Genomic DNA, 27,569 nt, shown 5'->3' with positions numbered 1-27,569 from the left:
ACACTGACGCTGACTAAATTTAAATGCTACGTTGCATACAGTCACAGGAGGGCAGTCATTTTGTCTATAAAGTGGATTAATACCAACCATAATTCCTCACATTGTGCCCACTCAATGAAGAGGAGATTCAATTCAGTGTTTTTTAGTTCCAAAAGCCTAATATGAAAGATTGGCTGGTCTGCCTCTTCCAACTGCACAAAAATCAGCTCATGCCAAATCCATCTTAGCCCAGAACATTATTATAAACAGATCATTTATTTGATTTTCCATAACAGAGACATTCAATCAACTGCCTGAGCTGGAAACTAGCAGAGGGGAAAGACTAGATACAGATAAAAAAAGCAAATTGAACAAATCTAGCCATTTAGGTGCACTGAGACCTCTCTTCCTACTCTCATCCGAACCCTAGCGCTGTCTTCACATGGAAGGAAGGCGGTCATTCATTCCTGGCGAAAATATCCAGTGTGGAATGCTTCTCCAGACAAGAAGCCAGGAATGCTAAAAGATAGCCAGAAATCACAGTAAAAAAATAAAACTAAAAAATCACAGAAATAACAGCATTGTATTTCGAACTACAAGAAAGCCTAAAATTAGTCCACCGTTACTGTAGCATAATGAACTGGCTTTCTCTAAAGAATTTGTTCCGTAAATCCTTCAGCCCTGTCTTTTACGAAATTAAACTTCCATTTTATTCATTAGCCACATTGTGTTCAGGCTGTGCTACAATGAAGTGAGAGGTAGACCAAACATTAAATAGAAATATTATTTTATTCTGTCTTCTCTCAAAGATGATCCAACTAAGTTATCGCGCTCAGCTTATTCTGCCCACAGAATTTTCGTAACTGTGAGAGCAACAAAAACTGGAGAGCATTGTTCTGCTCAGAAGGAAAGTTCTTATTCTGCTGCGATCACAGAGCTGCAGGATCTAAAATAATCTGCAAAACTCTTCTCCCCCAAAGCTTTACTTGAAACCACATGGATAAAAAAGTCTCAGAAAGAGAAACAGCTGTATCAACTCAAAAGTACAGATAATGCAAACAAAAAAATTATTTTTTTCTGTAAGGATGAAGGACTTTCCAGAATATATTTATAGGAATACAGCATAATCTACCAGTGTTTATATACTCTGAGCCCAAATTTTATCTGTGGACAAGGCTGCAACACCCAACAAATCCAAACAGGGATAAAAAATTCCTATCAAATCTCAGAAGCATGATAACTAGAAGATGAATCATTTGATTTTCACTTTCAAACAAGGAAGCCTTCTTAGCTCTTAAGTACTACTCCAATTTATATTAAACGTTTCTTTTCAGAGTAACTCTCTCCTCCCGATCATTACTTATTTTTTTTCTCAATGCTTCCTGTGTTGCATCATTTTTTTCCTGGATGCAACCAGCCCCTGTTAAATTCCTGCTGAGCAGAGGATGACATTTCTTCATTCTTCATGTAGTTTCCACAATCTCTCAGATTCTCAAGCACATTCAAGAAGGCATTTTTTTTTCCTTTACAAGTTATTTGATTAAGGCAGGAGGTCCACAATCTCAGCAATTTTCCATCTGCTCCCTGCGGTCCCACCACCACCTTCCCCAGCTGCAACAGGTTTTGATGTTTTAACTCAATGAAATTTAGGGATCCTTTTTCTGGAGTAGTTCCATTTTAGTTTTCTCATCCAAGAAGAGATCTGTGAAACACAGGTCTTGAAGACTCTTTTGCAATAGCTATCAACCAGGGGCAAACAGGCTCCCAGGTGAGTCTACCCTTATATCTGCTGACAAAAAATAGTACCTAGAGCCATAAAGTGTCCCAGAAAAGCATAATTTCAGAAGACAAGCAAATCTATTTTCTATTTTATAAATCTTCCAATGTCACCAAGACCAACAGACTCTGTAGACTACCAAAGTGTCCCAGAAAGCAATAGTGAACTGGAGAAATTAAAAAGACAATAAAACTATCTGCACCCAGAAGTTTCAGATTTTCACCATTGAATACTAAAGGCCCCTTCACATAACATGTTGTGAGAAATAAAAATACAGATCTTTATTAAAATGTGTGTGTCCATACAAAATTTCTCCTTCACACTTTAAAATTATTGTAGTTTTTTTCCCAGGAACCAAGATCCGTACAGCTCAGAACTCAAATGATAGTTTCGTTGAGAAAAAGAAAAACTTTATTGTGAAGGAATTTGTAAGAAAGAATACTTTATACTCATAACATATCCCCTACGCTCATTAGCAGGACTTACAGCTCCTTCATGGGATCTGGGCAGAGTGGATCACAGAATGCCTTCCCCTACAGGTGCACGAAATCAGAGATATCGAAGCCTGTTAAGAAAGTTAGGCTACCAGCTGACAGACTGGCCAAAGCATAAAGAACAAGACTCAGTCTGTCCCTGCAGCCTGTAAGATTCCTGTCACTTGCTCATAAAGCTACTAATGCAAAGGAATCACTGATCTGACAAAAGCCTCTGGACACTACAGCAAAAGAAATAAATGAGGAGACAAAAGTAGTTAGTGTACATTAGGGCTGGAAAACACAGAGGGCTAGCACTGTAGTAATAAGATGTTACTGCCATGTAATTGCTTTTCTGACCGTATACAGACATAGTTAAATCACAAAAAATCAGAGCCAGAAAGACCCAGTAGGTCTTCCAGTCCTTTCTCCTGCCAGCGCAGATGATTGTAAGGTAATTCTTCTGTATTTGTATCAGATAAAAGATCTACTGCTACAGGCAGTGTGTGGGGTCTGGTTTCCATCCAGCCTCAGACTTTAAACAAAATATAACTGCAAATTCATTTTGGTCAGAACCCCACAAGTCTCACAACAGATACAGACCTTAGACTTTCCTATAATGCTTGGAGTAGTCCTGCCAGACACACGCACATCTGAGCACAGATTTGAGACAGAAATATCTGAAGGCAAGGCAGAGGCTATAAATGCTGTCTATTACTAAAATTTTTCCAAATAAAATGAGAGTGAAACATTAGTAAAACCTGTCCATCACTGACAATGTAGCTTAACAGACCTACACTGGTAAAACAATGTGTGCCAACAAAAGTAAAACAGGTCTTACTGATTCTGTATATTTACTGATTCTCTATCTTCTCATTTTCTAAGTTCTCCAGCAAAAAAAATTATTTAAGCATGTTCACTTCTAAGGATTTATAAACTTGCAAACCAAACGGACTAGCTAGGGTGACCATGATATGATCTACAACACATAAATCAAGCCAAGAGCTGCATTTGCAAGAAGGGTGGTTTTAACTTTTCACTGTATCATATAGTTTTTCAAGAAGTGTATCACATTAAAAGCATGAAGAAGCTAGACTAAAACAACTACTGTTCTTATATTATGAAACCAAGTTAGTACTCAAGCAGCAATACTGCAAGGATTTGTCTTTCTGTTTCAAGAAAGTTTTAATATATGAAGATGATAAATGATAAGAAAATATTGTTACCAAGGATTTTGGCAGTAAAGAAACTTGTGTTAAAAGTCAGCTTTGACAATTCTTTGAATCTAAAAGACCTGTAAGTACTAAAATGTCATCTGTCTATCCATGTGAGATTTAGCTTTGGCATTATTTCAAAAGTGAAAAAACATTCTTTGTTATATATTTTCCCTACAACAATATATTTTCGAAGCTGTCTAAGAGGCCATATTCTCTTGAGCAGTACAGTAAGATGTATATGCGCTACAGAAATATTTGCAGAAAAAAAGCTAAGTTTGAATAGTCACAACAATCAATGGGTCAAACTGTGGATAAATGCACAAAGTGTGGAATTTATTGTCAAGTGTTGGCACTTAAAGATTTCAAATCATTTCTTCAATTTAGAGATTCATTGTTCTTTTCAAGCTAAATTAAACAAACCATTTGGAAGCTAACCTGATTTTCTCCATATAAATTTGTCTATTGTTAAATTATGTCATCATCACCCCCTCTCTCCCCACCCCCCCCCCTTTTTTTTTTTTAATTATGGGCTATTCTAGATACAGGTCTGGAAAATGGAGCTGTCTGGCTCATAGGGATATTTTTTTTAATGCTTTAAAAATAAAAAGAGAGACAGAAGGTTAGAAAAGAAAGTAAGACAAGGAGTACACTAATTGCTCATCCCTGACCTCTTCCAAACCACTGCAAAACTGATAAAAGTAGCCTGACCTGGTTTTTATGCAGTTCAGCTGTGGCCTTTTTCAATAGCCACAGGGGTATCAATGCTCCCTTTAAAGCAGGGGCTACACTTGGAATAATAAGAGATCCATAATTATTTTTTTTAAGATGAAAACAAACGATCTTTAATTTACATTAAAAAAAAAATCCTGTGAAAAGATTATTCACTAACTGCAGTTGCTGATCAGTCCAGCTATGGTGAATTCTGCCAACTGTGCTCAGCTGATAAAGACATCAAAATAACAAGAAATTATTACATGTAATTTTCTGAGTACTTACACATTCTTGGATTTGAATGCTTCAGCAAAGTGCTGCACACTCTGAAGAGAAGCAAGGTCTAAGGTCATTGCTTCTACCTTGGCTTTGTGCTGGAACAAGAGAAAATAGAAAAAAAAAGATAAATAACAGCAAGTTTAGTTCACAGTATCATGTTACAGTAAATGTGTTCTGAAACTTGTCCGATTCCCTTGTTTAACATTATAACCCCAAAGTGAATACAAATCATCAAAAAGAATGGACGAGCACAACATTTAGTGCCAAAAGTAGATTGCAATTGTGTGGTTCTGCTAAAAACATACACTCCGTTAACACAGACTACAATGAATCGACACAAGGTAGTGTTGAGGTTAATATGGTATCTTTTTCTCTTCATTTAGCCAGTGAAATGAAGAAAACTCATGAAATAAAAAGTACCATACCAATATAAAAATACTCAGTAAATACTCTATAAAAAACAGCTAAATTCAAAATTGAATATATTCATCCAAAACAATCTATTGTTCATAGCAGGTGATACAGAAGAAAGTATAAAATGAGTATAGAAAACAACTGATCAGCCTACACAGTTTTTCTTACAATATGAGTTTACCAGTGCATAGTATCTTCCAAAGAAATTGCACATATTCTTAAAACCAGCTTTTCACGTAGAAGAGGACGTGCAATCCCACAAAATGACAGGTTAACCTGAAGGTGCTAACTTTAGGCACCACCAAAACAGCTCTTCTCAATATTTTCAGCTTTAAGATCCCTGTTCTCATGTCTTTTGAAATGCTTACACTCCAAATCTCCAAGCAAAATGAACTAAAAGTCTATTTTCATTGCAACCACCACAGCGAAAGTCATCACAGAACCAGGTGGACTTTGGCTTTTTCAGGCCACAGTTCTGAACTGTCCTTCACTGGACTGCAGCATGTGTCTGCACCGCAACACCCAACACTTGTCTCTAGTTCTTCCACAAATGCTATACTTTAAGACATCTGTGATCCTCTGCAAAATACCAACCATCATGACATATAAGTGACGTAGATCCCCTAAGGAGCTATGAACATGTGTATTTGTGCTCACCCTCACTTTTAGACTTGCTGCTGCCCAACACCACATAAACTCTCTGGTACGTAAAAGAAAGCTGGCAAAAGCCCTGTACTCTCCCCAAACCTCAACATGTCAACTTTCAGTCCACTCTGCTTAGCTTATTGAGGATAAAAAGAACTTAGAGGGACACTTCATCTAAGTCCAACGTGCTAACTACACCTGCATATAACAGTCATGGTTCAGACTGGACATTAGCACTGCTAAAAGAAAGAGTAAGAAAAAGATGGAGCAGATATAGTGGTACTATGCAATCAAAGGCAGTGTTTGAGTGGAGGGGCAATAGGGGTTTTGTTAGCACCACAGTGCAACGGGACATCTACCGTGATTACAACTGAGCATTTCTGGAGGAACAAAAAGGAAGCCAACGCATGTCAGCGCAGAAGGAAGCCAAGAAGAGTGCTCCTTTTGTCTCTCAAGTTCAAGCAATTCATCTGATCTCCCTGTTCCATTACATCTGGTACTTTTCTCCCTGCATCTGTTTTCTATTTTGCTAGCACCCATTCTGCCTGCTACAATTACCTTACAGGTTGGGTTTAAACAGAATGTCACTTAAATACCTTTTGTCCCACTCCAGCCAGACTTATCAGGACAGCAAAACAAACACAACTAAAATTTCCACGGGTCCAGTTCCCATTGGGAAGTATCAATTGATGGAGCCGGAAAATGCTAAACCCAAATTTGTTACAAAGAGTTTTTTTACCCTCACAAGATGCACATCATTCTGGAATTCATCTTGCCCCACTGGGTAAATATTTCCTTCTGTCTGATGGTCAGAGACTTGAAAAAGACGATGCTGCCTTGCATTATGCAACAGAGCTCCATAACGACTTCTCTTCAACTTTGCAGTTTAAAGCTCTTTACTTAATAGAGAAGACATGTGCAAAGTTGGCCTTGTCTTCTGCTTTCCTCAGTTAAAACATTCTCCTGTCTCTCCCAAGGGTAAAAGGACAAGAATGCTACAAATACAGGGACATAAGGGGGGATCAAAAAAAATAATAATTGAGTAGTTCAACAGACTGTACAACAAGCTGTTAGCTACTGTCCTCTTGGGGACACAGATTCAAGTCCACACAATATTACTCAGGTAATGCTTTTCCTCTCGGCATCGTACGTTAGGCTTCTGCTACTGATCCCAGGACTAGAAGAGAGGTGTCCATGTATTTCAAGTCCAAAAAAAAAAAAAGTATGATGCCTCCAAAATACTTTCGGAAATAGAAATTAAACAAAGATCGGCACAGATTTGTGGATCAATATATTAAAAATGTAACAATCAAATTTAAAAATCGTAAATAAATTGCTGAAAGCGATAAAATGTTGAGTGTTAGATAGCAAATGCAAACTATGTTTCTTCTGTACCAGTTCTATCAATGAAATGACACCACCTTTCTATTCATACTCCATTTTCCGTAAGATAATTTATTTCAAACAATTTATCACTACCTCACCTTTTTTTTCTTTTAGCTTTGATGCACATACAGTTACAGAAAAAAAACAAAGAAAACATTAGTTAAGAAATTCAGGAAACTGTATCTAAAATGATCTGAAAAAGGAAAAATGGAGAAGGAAAAAAAGGAAGGGTTTAGTAATTTTTTCCATTGAATAGGTCCGCAAAGGAAAATGGCAAAATAATATTATTGTTGTTTAACTTTCTTTCTGATATTGCTTTTTAAAAACCCAGTGGTAACAGTCTCTATTTCCTTCATAGGTACATACTGAGCACAGAGACGCCCATTTGCTCCATTTTTCTCATAGGAGAAACTGGAGCATATGCCATCCAAAGGACTCGGATCAGAACTTGCCACCTCGGCTTCTGAAGACACACAAAAAGCCAAGCGTGAATATTTCCTCCAAACAGCAACCGGGGACAGAACCAGTTTTCATACCATGAGCTTAGGCAAGTTCCCCAACTTTTCTGTTTCAGATTCTCCCTTGTCAACTGAGATTCAAGCACCTCTCACTCCACTGAGGTGTTCTGTAGACCATCAATTCCTACTGTAGTTTGAGAACGTGAAATGCTAAGCCTTGAGTATCAAATAATTCTCATTCCACATTTTCCCACTCTTACATCTACGTCACAATTTCTTTAAAGCTATGAATAAGGCAATATACTTGCAAGGTATGTTCTTAATAATGTAAGAATATCTCCAATCAATGACAAGTAGAAGGTTTTTTGTTTGTTTTCTTACAGGAGCTCAGTATTACCTTGTCATAATGCTTTTCCTCTTTCCCTATAAGCCTAGGTATTTATAGAAAAGGAAAATGTGGTTTTTTAATAAAAAATAAAACTAAAAAACATTTTTGCTAAAAGGCATCATAACTGTAATCGTCAGAACTGATTGTTAATGGTACGCTGCAAATCCTGATCTAATGTGTCATAATTGTATTATGCTGATGTCTCTCACCATTTCACTTCACGTATTTTCAGTACTGAATTATGCCTCAATTTATGTTGTGAAATCTTAAATGGAACTTGTCACTTTCCCAAATACAGAAGACAGTCTTAAAACTGACATCATAAAATCAACACACGAAACGAGAACACTCCAGAATTTTTAAAATGAAGTTGACAAAAAGAGAGTAATTCTCCCTCTACTACTTTATTTTCAATTAGATCACCTAAGAGGAAACTAAATAACAGAATGAGCGTAGAACAATTTAAAGAGCTCACTTGTAAATCACAGGATCATGACTACACGGCGCTGTTGAGAGCCTGTGCAAAACGAGCTGGTGCCCTCGGTGCACATCCCCAGGACCAATGTCCCAACGGTGACAAAAACCACTTTCACAACTAGACTCAGGCCAGCTGCGCAAACCAGCCAAAAGCAGAAGAGAAACAAGCGGCAGATCCGCTTCTGCTCTCTACTGAACCTTGTGAAAACAAGGTCAGCTAGAATCCACTGAAACAGTGTTTTTGGGACGGGAAGTATTTGCATTTCATGAAGCCCGAAGAACAGTTCGAGGCTAACAATGTTCAGACACCAACATCCCGTCTATGAAGAAACCGCCAAAGGCGGATCATTCTCTGCTCCCTAACAAGTCCTCTTTTAAACACAACACAGTAACATTTTGAAAAGCTCAAAGAAAAAATTTTATCTTGTATTTCCCGGTTTCATGCCCAGTTCTAAAAGTATTTTATCAGTATTTCCAGGTAAGTTTCATTACTCTAAATAACACCAGAAAACAGTTTGTTTAGTTTTGTATGTAAGCTGCTCCCTATTGGAGCACAGATATTAAAAATGCTTAAGTGCAATTGGTTATATTTTGCACTCATGCTAGAAAAATGCTTATTGAGCCAGAAACTAACAAGAAAGTGAAAACATCCAGAAAGCAAGCAAATTCACTATATGCAATGTATTCACTTTACAGCTTAAAAACTGTTTAAAAATGAACACTGCATGGTAGAGTAGTTTGGCAGTAAACATGATTGTGCATTTGTGTCTTGGTATTGAAGAAGGAGCCTTTTTTCATAGTGAATTTTTCATTCAAATGTAAGTGATGATTTACGTTAAATATAGGTAAAGCATAGCTACATTTTCCTGAAGGATTGCAAGGAAGTGAAGAGCAGTACAATAAGTTGAAGCATAAAAGCTTTCTCTGTCATAATATTTATTATAATGGCATATAAAATAGCTGAAATAAATAATAGATGACTAAAAGTAAATTCATATGATAAAGAATCTTTCAGCAGACACCATTACTTCTGACTGCTCCAGTTTCATACAGAGTTGAAGAGAGTCTTAATAAATATGCCGTAGCCCCTGTATCTTATGTAAGTACACGTCATTTCGTAAGGGCCTACACTTAAAGTGTACCAGAGTGGACGCTAGATAATTTACTGTCTAATTTTACTGTCAAAAAATATCTTGTATATATCTTCGATATTTAAAAGTTCATAATTCAAAACTGAATACATAGCACAACAACAAAAATATCTGACTTTGACGAACTGGAAATATAATAAATTGGTAAAAAGCAGTTTAATTTGATAAAGAAAAATCTTGATGACAACATCTTGAAATGCAAATAGTTCTTACATGCAGTATGAGAAACAGAAAAATCTTCAGGAAAGAAAGAATTTTACATCAAAGCTGATGAAAAGTCTGTGGAATTATCTTAAAATAGGTAAAGTAAACAAATAACCAAACCTCAGCGTATGACAAGCAATGCCCAAATAAACCCATATTTCCATGTTGAGGACAAAGTAGAGGACGTTTCAGAAGCACGTCTGGCAATTTGACACATGGCTTATGACAGTCAACAGCCAGTGCCATGCACTATTTATGGAGGTACATAATAGGGAAAAAGGCTTTCACTCAGGATTAGGGCGGTAAGTATTATTGTCCCTAATGCAGGCAACATTTGGTACTTCATGCAAAACTGTATTTATGTAATGCCAGCTTCATCTCCTTGTGTGCTTTGAATGCTACGCAGCTACCCCTCATGGAACTGATTGGGACAGATGAATCATACTGCTTTAAGAGTAATCCACCATACATGCTAGAAGCTTTAATAATGTGTTCTTCCACTACATTTGATATACCCTAATAAAGTTCATTAGAAGACATCATGGTGGAACATTTTTACACTCATTTTCCTAGCTTTTCTCCCCTCCATCCCCCAATATCAGCAATTTCTATACAGTACTTTCAAATTTTCACAAACTCTATGCAAGAGAAGGTATACAACACAAATCAATTTCCTAAATATTATTTTATCAACACATATATGTGATGTACAAGGAAATAGCTGGGACTAATTGTGACTCTTCATGAAAATCAGAGATTACAAGGATTTTCTTTCTTTCATTAGAAAGAAAATTTATTTAGTAATACTTGGTTTCACTATTTCCCGATACCTTTGTTTTGCCTGTATTTTGGTTGTAATTGACTGGTGTAAATTTTTCCACTATTCATCTTGCTGAATCCTGTCAAACCTGTTTTCATGATGTGTGTGAGCTCTCCCAAAACGTGATTTTGTAAAGCCTGGTTCTTCCTGCTTAAGTAACTAGATCTTCATGTTCTGCACAGACATGAAATTCCTTGGAGGGGTTGCCTTCATCAAAGTCAAGTGAAGGCAAGTGACCTAATGGGTCGGTATGAGCCTGCAAATTGCTGACCATCCTTGGGCCTACATTTTATCCAGAAGATGGAATTACTATCATCATCATCATCATTATTACTATCATCATCATTTTCTTTGTCTCTATCCCTTTCTTCAGAACTTTCATGGACGTTTGGCAGAGAACAGTGTTTATGGTTTTGGCATTATCTAACACTTTGAGCAGTAAGAGGCCTCTTCAGAAAACCTGAAGCCCTCAAGCTGTAGTAGGATTGTACCGCAAATTAACGTCTTAAAGTTCAATGGCAGCTCCTCGCACATCATAGTCTAGAACAAACACGTGACCTGGAGATTTCATTGTTGAGCCCAACTGGGTTATAAAAGCAACAGAAAAGTCTGGATCCTCCTTTAGCTAGAGATTAAACATAAAGGCAACAAACGAGCCACTGAAATTCTGAAGACGAGAGACGTGGAAGAGTGATAAAGATGACCTGATACGAAGGAGTTCAGTTTCTGAGGTTGCCACACACCAACACAGCATTTGGTCCCCACATTTAAACAAATCACTATTCACAGCAATATTTTTCCTTCTTCCAAATACTTAATTTACCTATAATTCAAAATCTATATCACAAAGACAACAATGTGTCTGAAGTCTCCAGGTATAGTTTGTATATTTAAGTTGGACGTGAAAGGGCTTTCTTGGTGATGCAACAGTCATTTTAAATTCCCCAATAACTGTAAAACTGTATCTTTTTCTACTAGTAAATGTCTACACATAAAACAAAATGCAAACCACACTTATTCATTTCTTCGTAGTTGCTTAATTTTTCAGATTCTAATATCTATTTTTATAAATATTCTGCAATAAATACCACTACAATAAACAATGTTATTTCACAATCTATATATTAGTTAACTCTTAGATCAATATCTCTGTAAATTTGGTGGTTTATATCTGCTGAAGATAATTATAAAGGAAAAAAAGGAGAAACATCTGCACTTCTTACGGAAATTACTATCTTCAGAGAAGTAAACTATGTCACAGCAATCCTAATTCATGCTTAAAAAAAGTAAGATAAGTCAGTCTCCTAAGAACATTTTTTAAAATATTTATTCCTTAACCAGAGAGGACAAAAAAACACACACAAAAATTACTAGATTATAATTTCAGAATACTTCAATTTGTAGGCTCCAGTTGTCCCTGATTTTTCCTGGATGCACATGGTTCCATTGCAGGCAGTACACAACTGCTTTAATAACAAGAAATAACATGCATTTTTTAAAAAAAAATCTACCATCGGTTTTGGCAATAGGAATTTGTTTGGCTCTTAATGTACATGAACTGTGGGTATTTACTTGGGATATTTACTTACTACTTTTAGCTGGATTTTTTTCTTTCCCTAGACATAGATCATCTCTTATCCTCTCCAAACGCCCATTCCTGTAAAGCTCATTTGAATTTATCTTGGGGAATCTCAAATAATCTTGGCAATATATTACATGTATATCGTTTACTATTCTAATAAACATATCTTCTTGTTTACAGAATAATCGAGGGAGCCTGGGAACATGTAACCGAATCTCGACTGTGGAGAGCCTCCTATTCAAATGCTTTCAATTCTTTTCATTCTGCAAGATTTGAAGTGATAGCAGCATACATTTTCAAAAACTGCAACAAGGCAGACCGCATTGGGCTAATTTAAAGCTACAGACTTTGTGTCCTTTTAAAAACTCGCTCAATGTGAACTTTTTAAGACTAAATAAACCCAATTTATGGATTGCTGAGAGATATGCAACATAGAAGGCAAACAGGTTAAGGGATCTGTTGGAAACGGCGGGAAAACCAGTATTTTCAAGCAGATTAAATCAGTTACACCCCTATTGCAATGCAGTATTTTTGTTGTTAATTATCCATAGAATTGAAGATGTGTTATCTTATATCTACAGCTATACGTACACTGATTTATAGAATTTACAGCAGGATTTCCCACACAGATTTTACCAACAGAGGAAAGTTAGCATCCCTACTGCAGATGACAAACAAGAGGAGAAAAGCATGATGGTCAAAAGGGCAACAATGTTTAAGTAAATACAAAATGAACCCTTTTTCCCTGTTCTCTCATGATCCATAATCATAAGCTATGTTGTTGCCGGAAAGTGCAGACATGCACTGTGCAGTGCATTAATCCTTCAAACACTAACAGATGCTGGCAGGGATTTAGGCTGGAATGTATTTACAAAGTGACAAATTATGTTCCGTATTATACAGAGAGAGAAAGAGCACCCACAAATAGGCTGATAAATGTCAGCTGCAGTCACGACAAACGGTTTATTTTTATTATACTGTAACCACAAATGTTTTTTGCAGGGAGGCCCAAAGATTTATTTGTTGCAGGAAAAAACAAGATTATATATGACACAAAGTAATAACTGTGAGATCACTGATGTTCTGGGCAGCTTGCCCTCCTGGAAGCTATGCTCAGATTGAAAAATGTTGCTTAAAAATGGTATGTTATATGACACAAAATAAATAGTTCATAAATCTGTATTGAAACAACAATAACTAATAATTATAGACAGTCTTAGGACATGGCTTACACAAGTTAAAAGGAAAGCATACCATTTTCTTCAGTGGAATGTTGAAAATGAAGTAACAATATTAAAATAAATCCGATTAACTTGTTTTAGATTAAAACCAAAGTGGTATAATTGCTAGATGGAAGCAACATGTATTTTAAATGTGGTCATAGCGCTACATGAACATTTAGCGTAGCACAATTAATTGGCAGAATAGTGACGTCTGCAGGTTTAAAAATGCATTGCAGCTGTTTGGAAGAACGTCAAAGCTTGCCAATAGATTTAAGGTACGGTTCTTCCCCCCCAGTCTTACTAGGAAAATACAAATATCGATATGGTTAAAAGTAATCACTTCTTTAATCGTGAATAATTTCAGGATGCTTCAACATAAGTAGAAATAAATACACGAGACAAAGAAACAAAAGAGCTGAATAATCAGCTATTCAAGGCATTTTAATTGGCAGTTCAGGGTTACAATCTCCTAGCTTTAAACAATATAAAACAGATATCTTACAGAACAATATCCTCAAAAAAATAAACACATATACAAATTCTTTTGTTTCCACAACTGTTCACATTCGCTAGCTAAGAGACACATTGAGAATGGTCACGTTGTTATGTATGTAATTTTAGAAAGTGAAATAAAAGGACTGAATCACATTAGTAAAGATTTCTTGCACAAATAAGGGTTGGCAGGATCAAGTTCTTAATATACACTCAATATACACAATATAGACTTGAGAAAACTATTAAGTCTTTCTGCATGCACAAGAAAATATCAGGCATATTTGAACAGTACTAGAATATGGAACCCTGGCATCACGCCACCTGATTTGTGATCACAAAAGAAGAAAGTTTTTCTGTACTTTCTTTTTAAAGAAATAAAGAATTTGTGAAAAAAAAACAAACATATGAACAAAATAAGCACAAAGGCTGGAATTAAATTTCATTGAAAACGTGGCCCATCTCAGGAGTCATTTTGTTCTGCTTGTAATCAGCAATATAGATATAAAACCAAACATATTATTAAAAAAAAATGTAATTATAGGGTTTCCTAGAAATCTGAGATCAAAGTCTAGACCATGTATTTTACAGATACATAAAGCTGATGGCACTCAGACACGGACAGGAGGGGTCATAAGGCCATGTCCCGTTGTTCTAATAATTAAGGAAGTTTTAAATGGCCTTAGCGCAAATGTGAATTAAGGCCAAAATCACGTGTCTTATCTTTAAGCACCACCAACATGAAAAGCTCTGAAATTTTCATTTACTAAATTTACATGAATTTTCTGATAAAATTTTGATCGGTGGATAACAAAAGTACTCCAGAAAATAAATCTCATGCAGCAATACAGCGGGAGGGCTGACGGTCACCTATCATTACACTTACTGATTTCCTAAATACTGATTTTCCTAAATACTGATTTCCTAAATACAAGTTGTCAATGAACAATATAGTGGCAAGGATGGAGAATGTGCCTTAAAAATTATATTCTTACAAGTATCTGTCCATAAAAAACAAGGAAGTGCTGCCATTACAGAAAGTAAAACAGCAAGAAAAGCATAACAACAACCTTTTAACTTTAAATACCTGCCTGAGGAATAGGCCTGCAAGACTGATAGAAATGCTTGATAGATAAGAGGGAGGGGGAAGCAAAGAAGAAAAAACCAGCCACTGCTGCCTTTCCCCTTCGTAGAAGAAGCAAAAGTGAACACAAAGAACTGAACGTGACGAGAAGCAGCATGCGAGCTTTGTGATTAATACTCTCTCTGCCGGACAGAAAGACTTTTCAGATGCCTTCTGCAGTTCTGCAACCAGAAGTGTTAATGACACCTTTTAATCGAGTCATTCAATTATTAAATTGTTTTTAATTTAACAGATATTGTTACATAGCTAAAGAACTGGCACATAGTCTACCTTAAAATTTTGCTTTCTAAGCAAGTAGCTCAGGCTTTTCCCAAATTTTAAGGTAAATACTGTCTGTACCCACCTGAACCCACCTGAAAAAATAGCAGCTACTGTATATCTTACCCATATGCCACATGCAAAAATGTAAAACATATTAAAAATTTTCAAAAAGAAAATTTCCAAGCAGATGTTTATAAACAGAAGGTAACGGATAAAAACCCAAACACAATGCTGCATTATGTTACATGATTCACTGATGAACCCATTGGAACTACAGCAAAAAGCCCTTCTGGAAAACTTCCAGAAATTAAAAGGTGCAAACAAGCTGCCTAATACCCTTGCGTAGACTGAATTCTTATGAAGAAAATAAAGTTTATTGTCTGGAAACAGAGAAAGCATGAGGAAAGCACTAAAGCAATGGAGGTGAACAATTAGACAGATGTTCACTTAAGGAAATAAAGAGAACAGAAGAAGCCATCACTGAGGAATTTTACGAGAATACTGACAACTCTGCACCTCATCAAGGGCACTGGTAAAGTTAAAGCCACTGAAGCCATTTCTACTCAACTCCAGTATAACTGCTGACCTTGCAAAAGTCTGCATTTAGCAAATGTGGCTTAGGAAAATAGCATTATACTTTCCATTTTACTATTTTTTCCCAAACTCCATCCATACACTGTTCTGTATTTTTCAAGAAAATTAACTTTATTTCCTTGTATAATATTACATATACTCAGATATTTTTTATTTCCTAACTATGCTCGGGTATCAGGAAAATCTGTATTTAAAAAGCTTTTGTCATTTAAGCAAAATTAAATAGTGTCAATTACATCTGATCTTCAGAAATGCGTACACATGAATAGCTGGAATGGGTTTGCTTAACATGATTATATACGTTTCTGAGGTACTCGGGAGTTTGCCTAATAAGCAATATGTCAATCTAGACTTGTTTTAGAACATACAACTTTTGGCATTCAACTACTGAGAGAATAATGGAGAAAAAGCATATTTTGTTGATAAACTGTCTTGTAGAGCAAAATAATATAGATATACATGCAGGCAAAAGGAGAAGGAATTAGTAACAAGAGGTAAGATTTTTTTGGCAAGGACAAAAGCCTTTCTTTTCTCTGCTCTGCACAAGGCTGAGGTACAGATCTGTTCCATAAACATCTCTCTCTCGTTTAAAATATCATTTCAAAACTCTATTTGGTTTATGATAATACTTCTCTTGCAGATTTCCAGAAAAACATCCACCAAATCTCAAGTGCATTACTGATCTCTCCTTTTCTTTGATCTACTTACATATTTTAAAAAATGACTCTCAAAGTCATCAGAAAGGGTAGCTGGGTATCACTAACACAACTTTCATCACTTTCTCGCAGGCGGTGCACCGCTTCCCACAACATTCATCCCCTGGTTCTCCACTGTAAATATAAACACGATGCACATCACCTTGCTCACATAGAGCAGGGCACACAGATAGCAGAAATGAACTCTCCAGTTACCCAATTGCTAAAGAGTTCCCACCAGCGTCGGAAACGGGGCACGTCAAACTCATTCTGTAATACCCTTAACATAAACAATTTGGGTATCAGGTTCTAGAGACAGGGAGGAACTACTAATTAAAGGCTACGTCCTTATCTAAATATTACTCGTACACGAAGAAAAAAAATATCCCACGAAGTAGATTTTTATAAAATAATCGTGGTTTTAACAGCAAAATCCAGTTTTTTTAATTATTGAGAAGATGATCAGAACATGAGTTCTATGCAGTTGAAGAAGCAAGTCTCCCAACTACTAATACAGAAAGCTCCAAATCCAACTGATTTTAAGGTATTGAGACAAAAAAAATATATTGGGTGACTTTTGGTGGTTTGGGCGTTTCCGTTCTGACTTCTTGACTTGTATTCATGACACTAATTGTATGTCAGACTGCTGGTTTTGAGCATCTACCACCAATTGCACTTACAGCTGGCTCTTTGCAAGTGGGCTCGCAGTGTTCGCAACACAATCAGCCGCTTGCCCAGCTCTGGGGGTGCAGCCCCCACATTTCCCACACACTCATGTTTGAAAGTTCTCAGGAACTCAGGAGAAACGCACAAGAAAATTTCATCATTCGCACTTTAAATAATATAAAAGATGTGGAACGTGATTGATTTCACACCAGAGAGAATTGCAATTGCAGTTACGGGACAGGTTTTTTCATGTAGTGTAAGGTCAAGTAATAGTAAATAATTAATGAATTATGAAACAAATTTTCTATAAGGCAACACATAAATTCTATTCAGTAAGATCTAAAAGTGTCGTTACACCAAAAAGCCATATAATATATCACAAAATGAAGAAAATGCGTGATGCTGAGGAATAAAGGGGGGGTTTGCCACTATATTGGAATAACCGTTACTCTTATGGAATATAAATAACATCTTTCCGTACATACACATTATTTTCATAAGTTTTACATCTCATAATCTCCTACTCTGATCTTACTGCTGATTTGGTTTTAGCTAAAGCCTAAGGATTGCTTATCCTTATTCCCCCTTCACTAGTATAAATTTGACATTCTTCGATGCTGAGACTGTCAGAATTGAGCAAAGTCCACGACACAATACTGTAGTGATCTTGGTTAGACTTCCGTGGGCCACTAACATACAATTAATGGTACGAATGCAAGTCAAGAAGTCAAAACAGAAACGCCCAAACCACCAAAAGTCACCCAATATATTTTTTGTCTCAATCCCTTAAAATTAGTTGAATTTGGAGCTTTTTGGATTAGTAGTTTGGAGACTTGTTTCTTCAACTGCATAAAATTCATGTTCTGATTATCTTCTTATTAATTAAAAAACCTGGGTGTTGTGAAGAGATGTAACTATTCTGGATTTCAGATTCAACTATGGGGAAACATCACATACAGAAAAGGAAAAAGGGGAAGGGGGAACAATAAGCAACTCTTGAGGAACGTATTTCTCACTTACAGTGGCTGCTTAAAGCCATTCATTCATTTGAAATTTTCCCAGGGGCTAATAAATCAGAAAAGAATAAATTTGGCAAAGTTCCTGCCAAATTTTTGTATCAAATGCAGACAATTTATCACATCTATTTCCTAAATAGTCTGGACTAAAACCCTTGAAACAAATGCAAGTCAGATGTCGGGTCTCCAAGAGCAACTGTCTCACCAGATAATGCACTTGGTTTGGGTCACAGTAATTGCCGATAAGGACAGAGCCAGTGACAGTGCGTACAGTCAAAATAGAGAAAGAGTTTTGAGATCATTTACAAAAACCATAATTTGCATAGCTAGAAATTTAAGTCAATGACTTGCAGTAGTAAATATATAAGCAGTTTGAACACAGTCCTTCCAAAATACACCAAATTCCATTTAGATGCAATTACTGATCCATGAACAGCCCATGGCAACAGTGTCTGTTCTCCTGCCAGACTAAAGAACAAAATATAAACTCAGAAATGAGAGGCTTCTGATTTTTTTACTCTTCCAATGGTATACATTCATTCACCGTGCCACTTTTGAAGACATACACAAAATAAACAAACTTGTCAAGGAAATCCGTGACAAATTGGAACCTTTTGCTCTAGAAAAAATGTTAACTTCCAAAAAGTTATAGCAGTTCCCTTTTCAAAGATGCTTATATTAATGGCATCTTAAATAATGCAATTATTAAAAAAGTCAGTTACAAAGACTAAGATAAAATGCAAAGGCAAATTCGTTCTCTAGAAATTAAAAAAGAAAGTTAATTGTTGATGGTTTTATACCTTTATAATAACTATGATCATTTTATGCAATGTAACACTTAAAGCAGTCAGGATTATGCAGTTTTTCATATGAAACCCATGGTTCCTATGCTGTGCTCCACAGACTATACAGTTTACAGAATCCTATCATCCTTATGCTATTTTTAGGTAAAATTTTCATAGCCATGATGTACCTTATAAAAAAAATTTCAGAACTGACCATGATACACAATGACGGTGACATCGCAATCAGATTCTTTTTCTCATGTATGTGTAGCTTGAAACGCCCGTGACCACTGCCAATTTCTATTTTTAACTACATGGCTGACAAAGTTAAGTGAAAATAACCCTTTTCTCCCCTCCCAAGAAACCATTCAGCACAATTTTTGAGTCTTTTTTTCTTTTACTTCATTCTGTCTTCTCCAGTCTAGACAGCAAATGTGACCAGTTAAAGAACACTGAACTGCACAAGGTACAACGCAGCATTTTTGAGGCATGACTCACTGATTCTCTCAGGCCCATACGAAAGGATATGCCAAGTTGATAAGGCAGAGAAGGTTTGTATTTATAAGACTTTGATTAAGTAGGCAATTCTAGGAGGACAGAGACAAGTTAAAGGAAAAGGCTCCAGAAGTACTGAATTTTGTTTTAAAAAAAATCAACAGCATCCCTATAATCAACTAAATCCATGGATTATTTAATAAGTGAAATTATCCGGCAATGAAAACTGCCACCAATGAAGTAGATGAGGCAATGAGATATGTAAGCCAACCATTTAGATGCCTTTTAGCACTTGTAAGCATTTGGTTTCAATTTAGTTTTCCAAACGCCTCATGCCACAGTGCTGGACCTCTCCAAAAAAAAATAAAATAAAATAAAAAATTCAACATAAACAGACAAGACAAAAACCCAAGCTGTTTCTCAGAACTGCATAAAGAGCTGTACGATAATTTTCTAAAGGTGTTAAGTTTCAACTTTTTTTTGTTTGTACCTGAAGAACAAGATGACCATACACCTAAAAATAAATTTCCACCAAGTAACTGCCAGCACTGTAAAAGTAAACGGTACCATTATAGATCTGGCTCCTAACTTCCGAAGCTCGATCCAGTAATTTAGTAAGCTTAAGCAAATGTGTATTTGCATTTTTAAAGGTAAACAGTTTGGCATACCTGACCCCTGTAAACTTTTGAAAGGTTTATTAGTGTACTCAGTTCCCACTAAAACTGACAGCAACCAAAGTGCACGGAAAATTTCATCTTTCCTTTAAAAATAGGGTTTTGCAGTGAAGAAGTTAAACTATTTGCTTTGAATAAGTAAATATATTTAAGATTTAAAAACCAACCAGAAACATCATTGTATCAAGAGCAGAGGAAGGCTGCTGGCCAAAGTAAAGACCTGAGCTGAAGCCCTTTCCGCAGATGACTTTTCCAGTTCAGTTTGCTGGCGTTTCTTTCCAAGCTACACGATGGCGTTTCAAAGGTGCCACGAGCTGCTGGCCCCCGCGCCGACCAGCACGGAACGGCTGTAACTTGGGCTCCAAAGCCAGAAATGTTAATTCATCATCCTGTCAAAATAATGACATTCATTCATAAGTAGCATCCAATCTCCTCCACACCTGGCTGAGTCTTCTGTTCAGCCTAGTGAAACACACTAATTACACACTTTCTCCGCCCGTCCTCTGGACACTCTACCTCACTGTGTTTGAAAAGAGTAATGATATAGAACTAAAAACTGGGCAAACACCCTTAAACTTGACAGAAGAACAGACAGGCCAGAGAAGCCAGGCACGGTAGGTGCCATACTGAGTCCATCAGATGCCAAGCCCACCTCACTGAGCATCTCGTACTAAGAGTCTCCCACAAAGCCTCCTAGAGCTATCTTGCTCATGCAAAATTAATTTAAACGTTTCAGGCTGCTGATTTAAGATTATCTCAGTCAGAGCATCTTGGATCCACGGCCCTCATCAAAAGTAAAAATCATCAAACTACGATCAGTGCTTGTACACTCTCACTTGGGCAAATGAAAAGGACAACAGAAATACAATTTCCTTTCCAAGTGCCTGCGTGGTAACTAACCTACGACAGCTGTGCTCTTATGCTTCTTCCATAAAACAAGACGCAAAGCCTAGAACATTCCAAATGAACGGCATAATCCTTCCTGCCTCCCATTGAGGGACAACTTAGACATTTTAGGCAAAGGAATAGAGAAGGTTCCTTCAGATACAATTACCTTCTGCTCAGAACATTCACTTCTAAAACAGAGGATGCAAATTCAAATCCTTTTAAGCACGCACACACGAGAGACAGATCTCCCATTAAGCATCATGATTAAAACCAGTAGAAGGTACAACCACATTATCTCCAGGAGGATCCCAATCCAGCAGGCAATACCTCAGTGCATTCACCAAGTAAGGCTCAGATAAAGAGAACACACCTAACATGCAGCTCAGTAAGGTTTATGTGTTCAGGAACATTAGGACTAATTGAATTCTAAAGATGGGCAAAACCAAGCACGTAAGTTACCATGGAAATTTTTTTGTAAAAGTTTATGTGCTTTAGAATTTTAGGTTCTTCCAGAATTTAAGGAAAGATTTTGAGGACCCACATTCTGAAATGCAGTGCTTGGTGAAGCAGTAATGCAAAATTCAGGTCCTGGTGCTCTAAACTGAACTAGTCGCAGGCACTGAGGCCAGCCCCTTTCTGCAGCACTTCTTCACGAGTTTGTGAATTCTGCTGAACTCACAAAGGGCATAAGCACTTGTTACTCTGTGCACCAACCTGCCACGTGTTCTGTGGGCTGCAGAATCTGTCGCCTCTCGCTAGAGCGACAGCCGGCCTGACCTATCAACTCCAGGTTTTAGATGATGCTCAAATATCTTTCTTCCTTCGTGTTGGATTTTATTTGCTTACCAACCTTTACAAGACCTGTGCTCGTCTGTGACCACCTTTGCTGTGGCGTGGTAACATCGGGCAGTTGCTATCGGGCAGTGCAAAGGCTTCGCTCCGAAATGACCCATCTGCAGGCAAACCAGTCGTTAAGCAGCAGTTCTGAACAGATTCCTGAATTTTAAAGCATTAAAACCGGACTTAGAAAATAATTTCTCAAGGTTACATGGCAGATCAGAGACAGAATCTAACCAGCGTCACCCAGACCTGACAATAGACGTTAAAATTCTTCATGGCATCAGCTTTCATGAATGTCCCTCTTAATAAGGTACAGAAAAAAAGAAAACTTAGAACTGACCTTTAAAAAATATTCTTGTTATGCTTTTTAGCCATTGTGGCGATAAGGGGGAAATGTTTTTCTGAATGAGTCTACTGTACCTTTAATGGTTCATTTGTAGTTCAGAACAAAATCTGAACTATTTGTTGTTCATTGTTGTTATATTCTGTTCCAAGGTTCATAATTTGAAAATTGACTTTGGGGACTTTTTGCTTGGTCTATTAAAATGATTCATGTTGCATTCAACATAAATTGTGCATACACAGAGGAGGTTTAGCACACGTATTCACAGTATAATAACTAAAGTGAATTTTGTACAAGCTGCAGTTTGTGGCAAGGATGCAGTATCATTTGTCTTAATTTTTCTTCAGCATTACATTAGGCTAGTGCATTTACATTTTCAGGTATGGCTAAACACTTTAAAACTTTCTTTTTACAGCATGAGTAAAGAGAGAATCAAATCTACATGTTTATACGGTGTAACAAAGTAATGCCTTTTTACTGTCTAAAGTACACATGGATTTACTTTCCATTTACCTGCCTGCACAAAGGCAACTGCAAAGTGCATGAAATATTCACCACCTATGAATCATGGAGTGTTCCTATTAAAAAGATGATAACGTTCTGTTTTACCTTTCAAACCATGATCGGGTAACAGTCACGGTGTCTAAGTGGTTGTGTCACTCAAAACGACCAATGTAATAATATACAGGACGGTATCACTGTGTTTAGTGTTTTATAAAACTTTAGGACAATTTAGCACCTAATAACTAAATGATCGAGCGCTGAGATACGATTTCAGATATTAGGTTCAGAAATATTTATTTTGCAAAATTTGAGAAAGTGGATTTGCCAAGAAAGAGTGTGAATCACACTAAATTGGATGGAAGGAGGAAAGAGAAACCAAGACTGTAATCTAATTGTCACTCTGTCTGCACCGAGGCTCAGAAAAAGTTCGTCTGTTGTATGTGTTTATTTTAAAACTAGTTTATTATTTGTAACACAGAATTTTTTGAGAAGATATTTCACCTTTCATCTGTACTGAGCGGGATTTTTCACTATGGTTATATTCTGGTCTTTGCTTCTGCAGTGCAATTTTCTTCTCACAGAGATTTTTAGTATACAAGTGCCGATGCTTGAGGCTAAAAAGCATTCAGAAATTCATATCTAAGGACAAAATGTGTGTGCAGACAGTCTGGACCAATAGATTTTGTGTACAAAAATTCTTGCAGCTTCTAAGAACAGAATGACCTGCATATTCAGGAACTGATCAATCCCTAGAAATTAATGTTAGTTTCATAACAGCAGCAGCAGCAGCAACAAAGAAAACTCTATAAGAAAACACTTTATTTATATGTAGTCCAATAATCCAGAATGGATTTTGCACAAAACCAGATAAGAAGCCATTATGCACTTAATATTGCATTGTGAAGGAGCCAAGCTCAGGTGGGAATTTTAGCCAACACGTTATTTTGTCTTCAGGATACCGAGAAAATAAACTTTTCCTTTTTTCTTTAATCAGAGTGATTTCCGAGGTGTCATATAGACTTCTCTAAACAGTAATACAATCTGAGAAGCACTTAAAGTTACAGTATACTTACACTGAACATATCCTGCCCAAAGTGGGCCAAGGTGAACCCCACCTTCAGCAGAACAATAAACCTTCATGCCTGCAGAGCAGACGTTTCTTGCCATTCTGTATGGACCCAACAAAGACAGTAACAGAAATGCACACCTCAAAAGCGTTTTCAACTTTACTTCAGTTGCTCTAGTAGGACCTCCATCATCTAAATATTTTATTCTCTAAGGGGAGATGGGTCGATGAGCCTGCTTCCACCACCCTGGCACAGCCTGACGTCCACCGCAGAAGAGCTCGTAACTCCCACGCAGACCACATTACAATAAAGGCCAAGTTTTCAGCAGCTACTGCTACTTTTTCGTTTTTCTAAGTAAACAACCCCTCCAAAACTACCAATTTTTTCTAGTTCTCCTATCAGTATCACATGAAAAGAGGATAAACAAGTATCAGTAGATGGCATAACTAATTAAAGGTGCCCTGTTAGGCTCCATTAACCAAGACTGAGGATAAGAAGCTCCTATTGCAAGCTGGATAAGAACCACTTTAATATTAAAGGGTTTGCTTTTTCCCTTATACACATTCATATCTTACCTCTGAGTTTATATTTCTGTCAGTACGCCACAAGAACAGCACTAGAATGAAAGGCACTTTTTTCCACTACAATGTTCCCCCCAGGACCACGCTCAGGCTATGGGCACACGAACAGTGAGAGCCTGGGCCGAACGGCACCGCGGCACCTACACCCACACCATCAGCAGGCTCTGCATCTCATGGGTGAAAAAACTGTGGGCCGTGCAAGGAAAAGCAGCCTGGGCAAGGCTGATAAATGTCATCTGAATCCGCCCAAGGGCAAATTTGCAAAAAGCCCTGGCAGGGAAAACTCATTTTTTGGAGCTTACAACTTTTTTTAGGACTGGAACTACTTTGTTTGCCATCGGCAGCATGTTTATGTATCCGAGGTTTGAGAAAAAGCAGTCTTGCGCTGCAGTAAAAGTGAGAGAGTTCACATGCTATCGGATAGTTTATAGCTACTTGGTATGTCTTCCCTTCATAGGCAGGGCTTAAGAGAGATAATCCTAACAGATCACGTTCCATACAGTATTTTAAGACCATCTATCTGCAGAGACCAAAAGAAAAAAAAATTTAAAAAATTAAAATAAAAACCTCTTGCTACACAACATTTTTTCCATTTCCATTAAGCATAATTTTCTCATAAACTTGTTTAATAATTACTATTTTAATTATAAGCAGTAAGACTGATATTCTGAAAGACTAGCTGAAGAACAATTAGGATAACAAGAGATTTTACAAAGACAGAAAAATGAGAAGCACAAAGAAATATATATTCTTGAATTGAATATGGCATAGAAAACACGAGTCAAAACACATCTTTCCCTACTTTTTCTATAGAATAATACTCAAACTGTAGGACCTGCCATTTATTTTTACTAGCTCCGCTTTCATAAGGAACATCAGTTTCGATCACTTTTTGAAATTACATAAACACTTATCAATATCTTGGAAATACATAAAGACCTTTATTGACTATATTAATTAAAATTCAGGAAATTCAAGTTCAAAATGCAGTGCAGAAAATGAAGAACAGAAATCCATGTAGAAGCACTTCATTCCAAAGTGCACTTAGAATCACAGAGATGCGGGTACTGTATGTGTTAAATTATACGAGGGAAAAAAATAAAATAAAATAAATCTATATTTTAATCTTTTTGGGCGGAAACAAATTATCTTATTTACTACATGAATGGTTTCCTCAATTTGACGCCAATCTTTGGAGGCAACTTCAACCTGTCTGAATTAAACAGTCTGCAGAAGAAAAGACTAGATTATTTATATTATAGAATACTGTTAAAAAATAAAATTGAAAGATTACTTTACCATACATTGAAAATAAGAACATGCACATCACTCCAGCTTACAAAAATCTAATTTTACTTTTTCTGTTCTGAGAGAAGTTTGATAAGTAGGAGACATGTTTATATATACACATGTGTATAGATGTGTGTGTGTGTACGTATATATTCCCCCCAAAAGGGCAACACCTAAAAAAACTAGAAATTCACAAAATTGTCTTGCACCTGTGTACTGTGACTATAAACGTTGCAATCAGAAGATCCTTTGTTATTTAACTTTTTTATCTGTAATAATCGCATTGTATATATACAATACAGATAAACTTTGTATTTCATTCTATACCTCAGAAATAAGTTTTGACTTACGCTTTCTGGAGAAGGCACGTTTCTTGTTAATACATAAATGCACATCAGAAAACAATCAGAATCATAATAAATTGAAAATAATTCACTGAAAACGTGATAGTGGCCAGATGAAAATACCTCAGAGAGATGAACATTTCCTAACATCTAATTTTCAGAGATGTGGGTAAAACAAATGAACAGTTTTAACTAAACTCCAACTTGCATTGTCCACTCGTGTAATTTTACAGTTCACCGATATACAAAATTTACTAAGTCAAGGCCTAATTACACAAATACCCACAACAGACAGCAATATTTCTTCATCGATAAAAGCCTACAATGTATCATATCATATCGTGTTTACTTTAGCATACGTGACCTCCTGCACTGAACGCTTACACAAGTGGCTCTCGTCTACCAAAAATAATTTGACGGAATAGACAAAACTATTTGCATTTCACAGGAACTCACTCTCTGCCTCACTATGTGGTGTAAACTCCAGTTCAGGAGGCTAAGCAGCCCCAGACGAATTCTGAAAGAGAAATATGTTCCCGCTGTGCCAGGAAGCAGGAGGACAAACTCCAGGTGACAGTACCCGAGGCAGCCTGCGCTGCGCTCAGAAGCTCCTGCCTGGCCAAGGAGCTCCTGCGTCCACCTGAGCAGCGCTCTGCTCTGCCCACCTCCTGCCAGCCCCTGCCTGAAGCAAGAAGATCTCCTGGGTGACTTCATGAATCACAACTTCAATTTGTTCCATGATCTGCCTAAGAATTTTCTTAATTCGCTTCCTATTTTGATAGCGGCAACTACTAAACTGCTGGAGTTGTAACTCACTTGATGAAGAAAGATGAAAACTTTACCAAAAAGGGGCAAGCAAGAAACAAAGGAGGAAGGAGGGGGGTATTTTTTGTTTTCTGTGTATGCACTGGGGTTGTGTTATTTTGGGGGGGGGAGCCTTCGAGAATCGTTTTACCCCTTTATTAACCACAAGCCCTCATAGTTTGACCACTGTTCACATACAATGAGATGTACCATCCATAGACAGGAGGCCCTAGTGCTTATACATTCTTACAAACATTAACTAGCAAAATAACAATATTCTTTAGTAAGGGCTGTGATCCTTGTTTAACAGATGGGAAAATGAAGGCGTAGAGAGGTCACATCCCCAGATGAAGTCCCATAAGGTCTCCTTGTCAAAGCTGGAAACACAACCACATGCGTGCCTATTCCTTGTGCTAAGCGGCCGTCCACACACTCTCTTACAAAGACATCCCTCCACTGCCTGGGACGCACCGGTGGTCAGCAGCCACGGGGAGGTACCTCTCATACCTAACGGGGCATGGAAAATGGGCCACATTCATCACTGGCGTAACTCAAAGGGCTCGTACCAGTGATGAATTCAGGCCAATATTTCAGGACGTGCTATACCAAACTGCCCAAATATTCTTTTATTCTGCTGATTTGAAGAGCTAGTCTATTCAACTTGTTGCTCAGAAGCCTGCACAGCCCTCTAGCAAAAAAAAGGGTTACATCATCAGTAAAATAAAATCATTTCATGTCCTACTTGATCGAAAGTATCTCTTTTTATTGGTGAAACATTTTAAAGAGATAATTCTGAATATTCGTTAAATGACTGTTGCAAAGACTACGTAAGAAGATAAGAAAACTCACAGACAACGTTACCCTCACCAACGCCAAAAATAAAAGTTGGATGAGTTTCTTGA

The 27,569-nt window shown here is 37.0% G+C and overlaps 1 protein-coding gene across 3 annotated transcripts in view; it reads right to left on the bottom strand.

The window, feature by feature from the left end:
* The window catches only part of WWOX (WW domain containing oxidoreductase), a 532,132-nt gene that overhangs the window by 411,563 nt on the left and 93,000 nt on the right, over positions 1-27,569 (bottom strand). For all 3 annotated transcript variants that reach the window (XM_063334661.1, XM_063334662.1, XM_063334663.1), the window contains exon 6: positions 4,443-4,531. In XM_063334661.1, the coding sequence (XP_063190731.1) occupies positions 4,443-4,531 (89 nt within the window). The remainder of the gene's footprint in view (positions 1-4,442; positions 4,532-27,569) is intronic.

The sequence above is a fragment of the Chroicocephalus ridibundus genome, chromosome 4 (assembly GCF_963924245.1).
Source record: "Chroicocephalus ridibundus chromosome 4, bChrRid1.1, whole genome shotgun sequence".
Taxonomy (NCBI): Eukaryota; Metazoa; Chordata; class Aves; order Charadriiformes; family Laridae; genus Chroicocephalus; species Chroicocephalus ridibundus.
The sequence above is the reverse complement of the archived record's forward strand: the minus strand, read 5'-3'. Positions and strand labels throughout refer to the sequence as shown.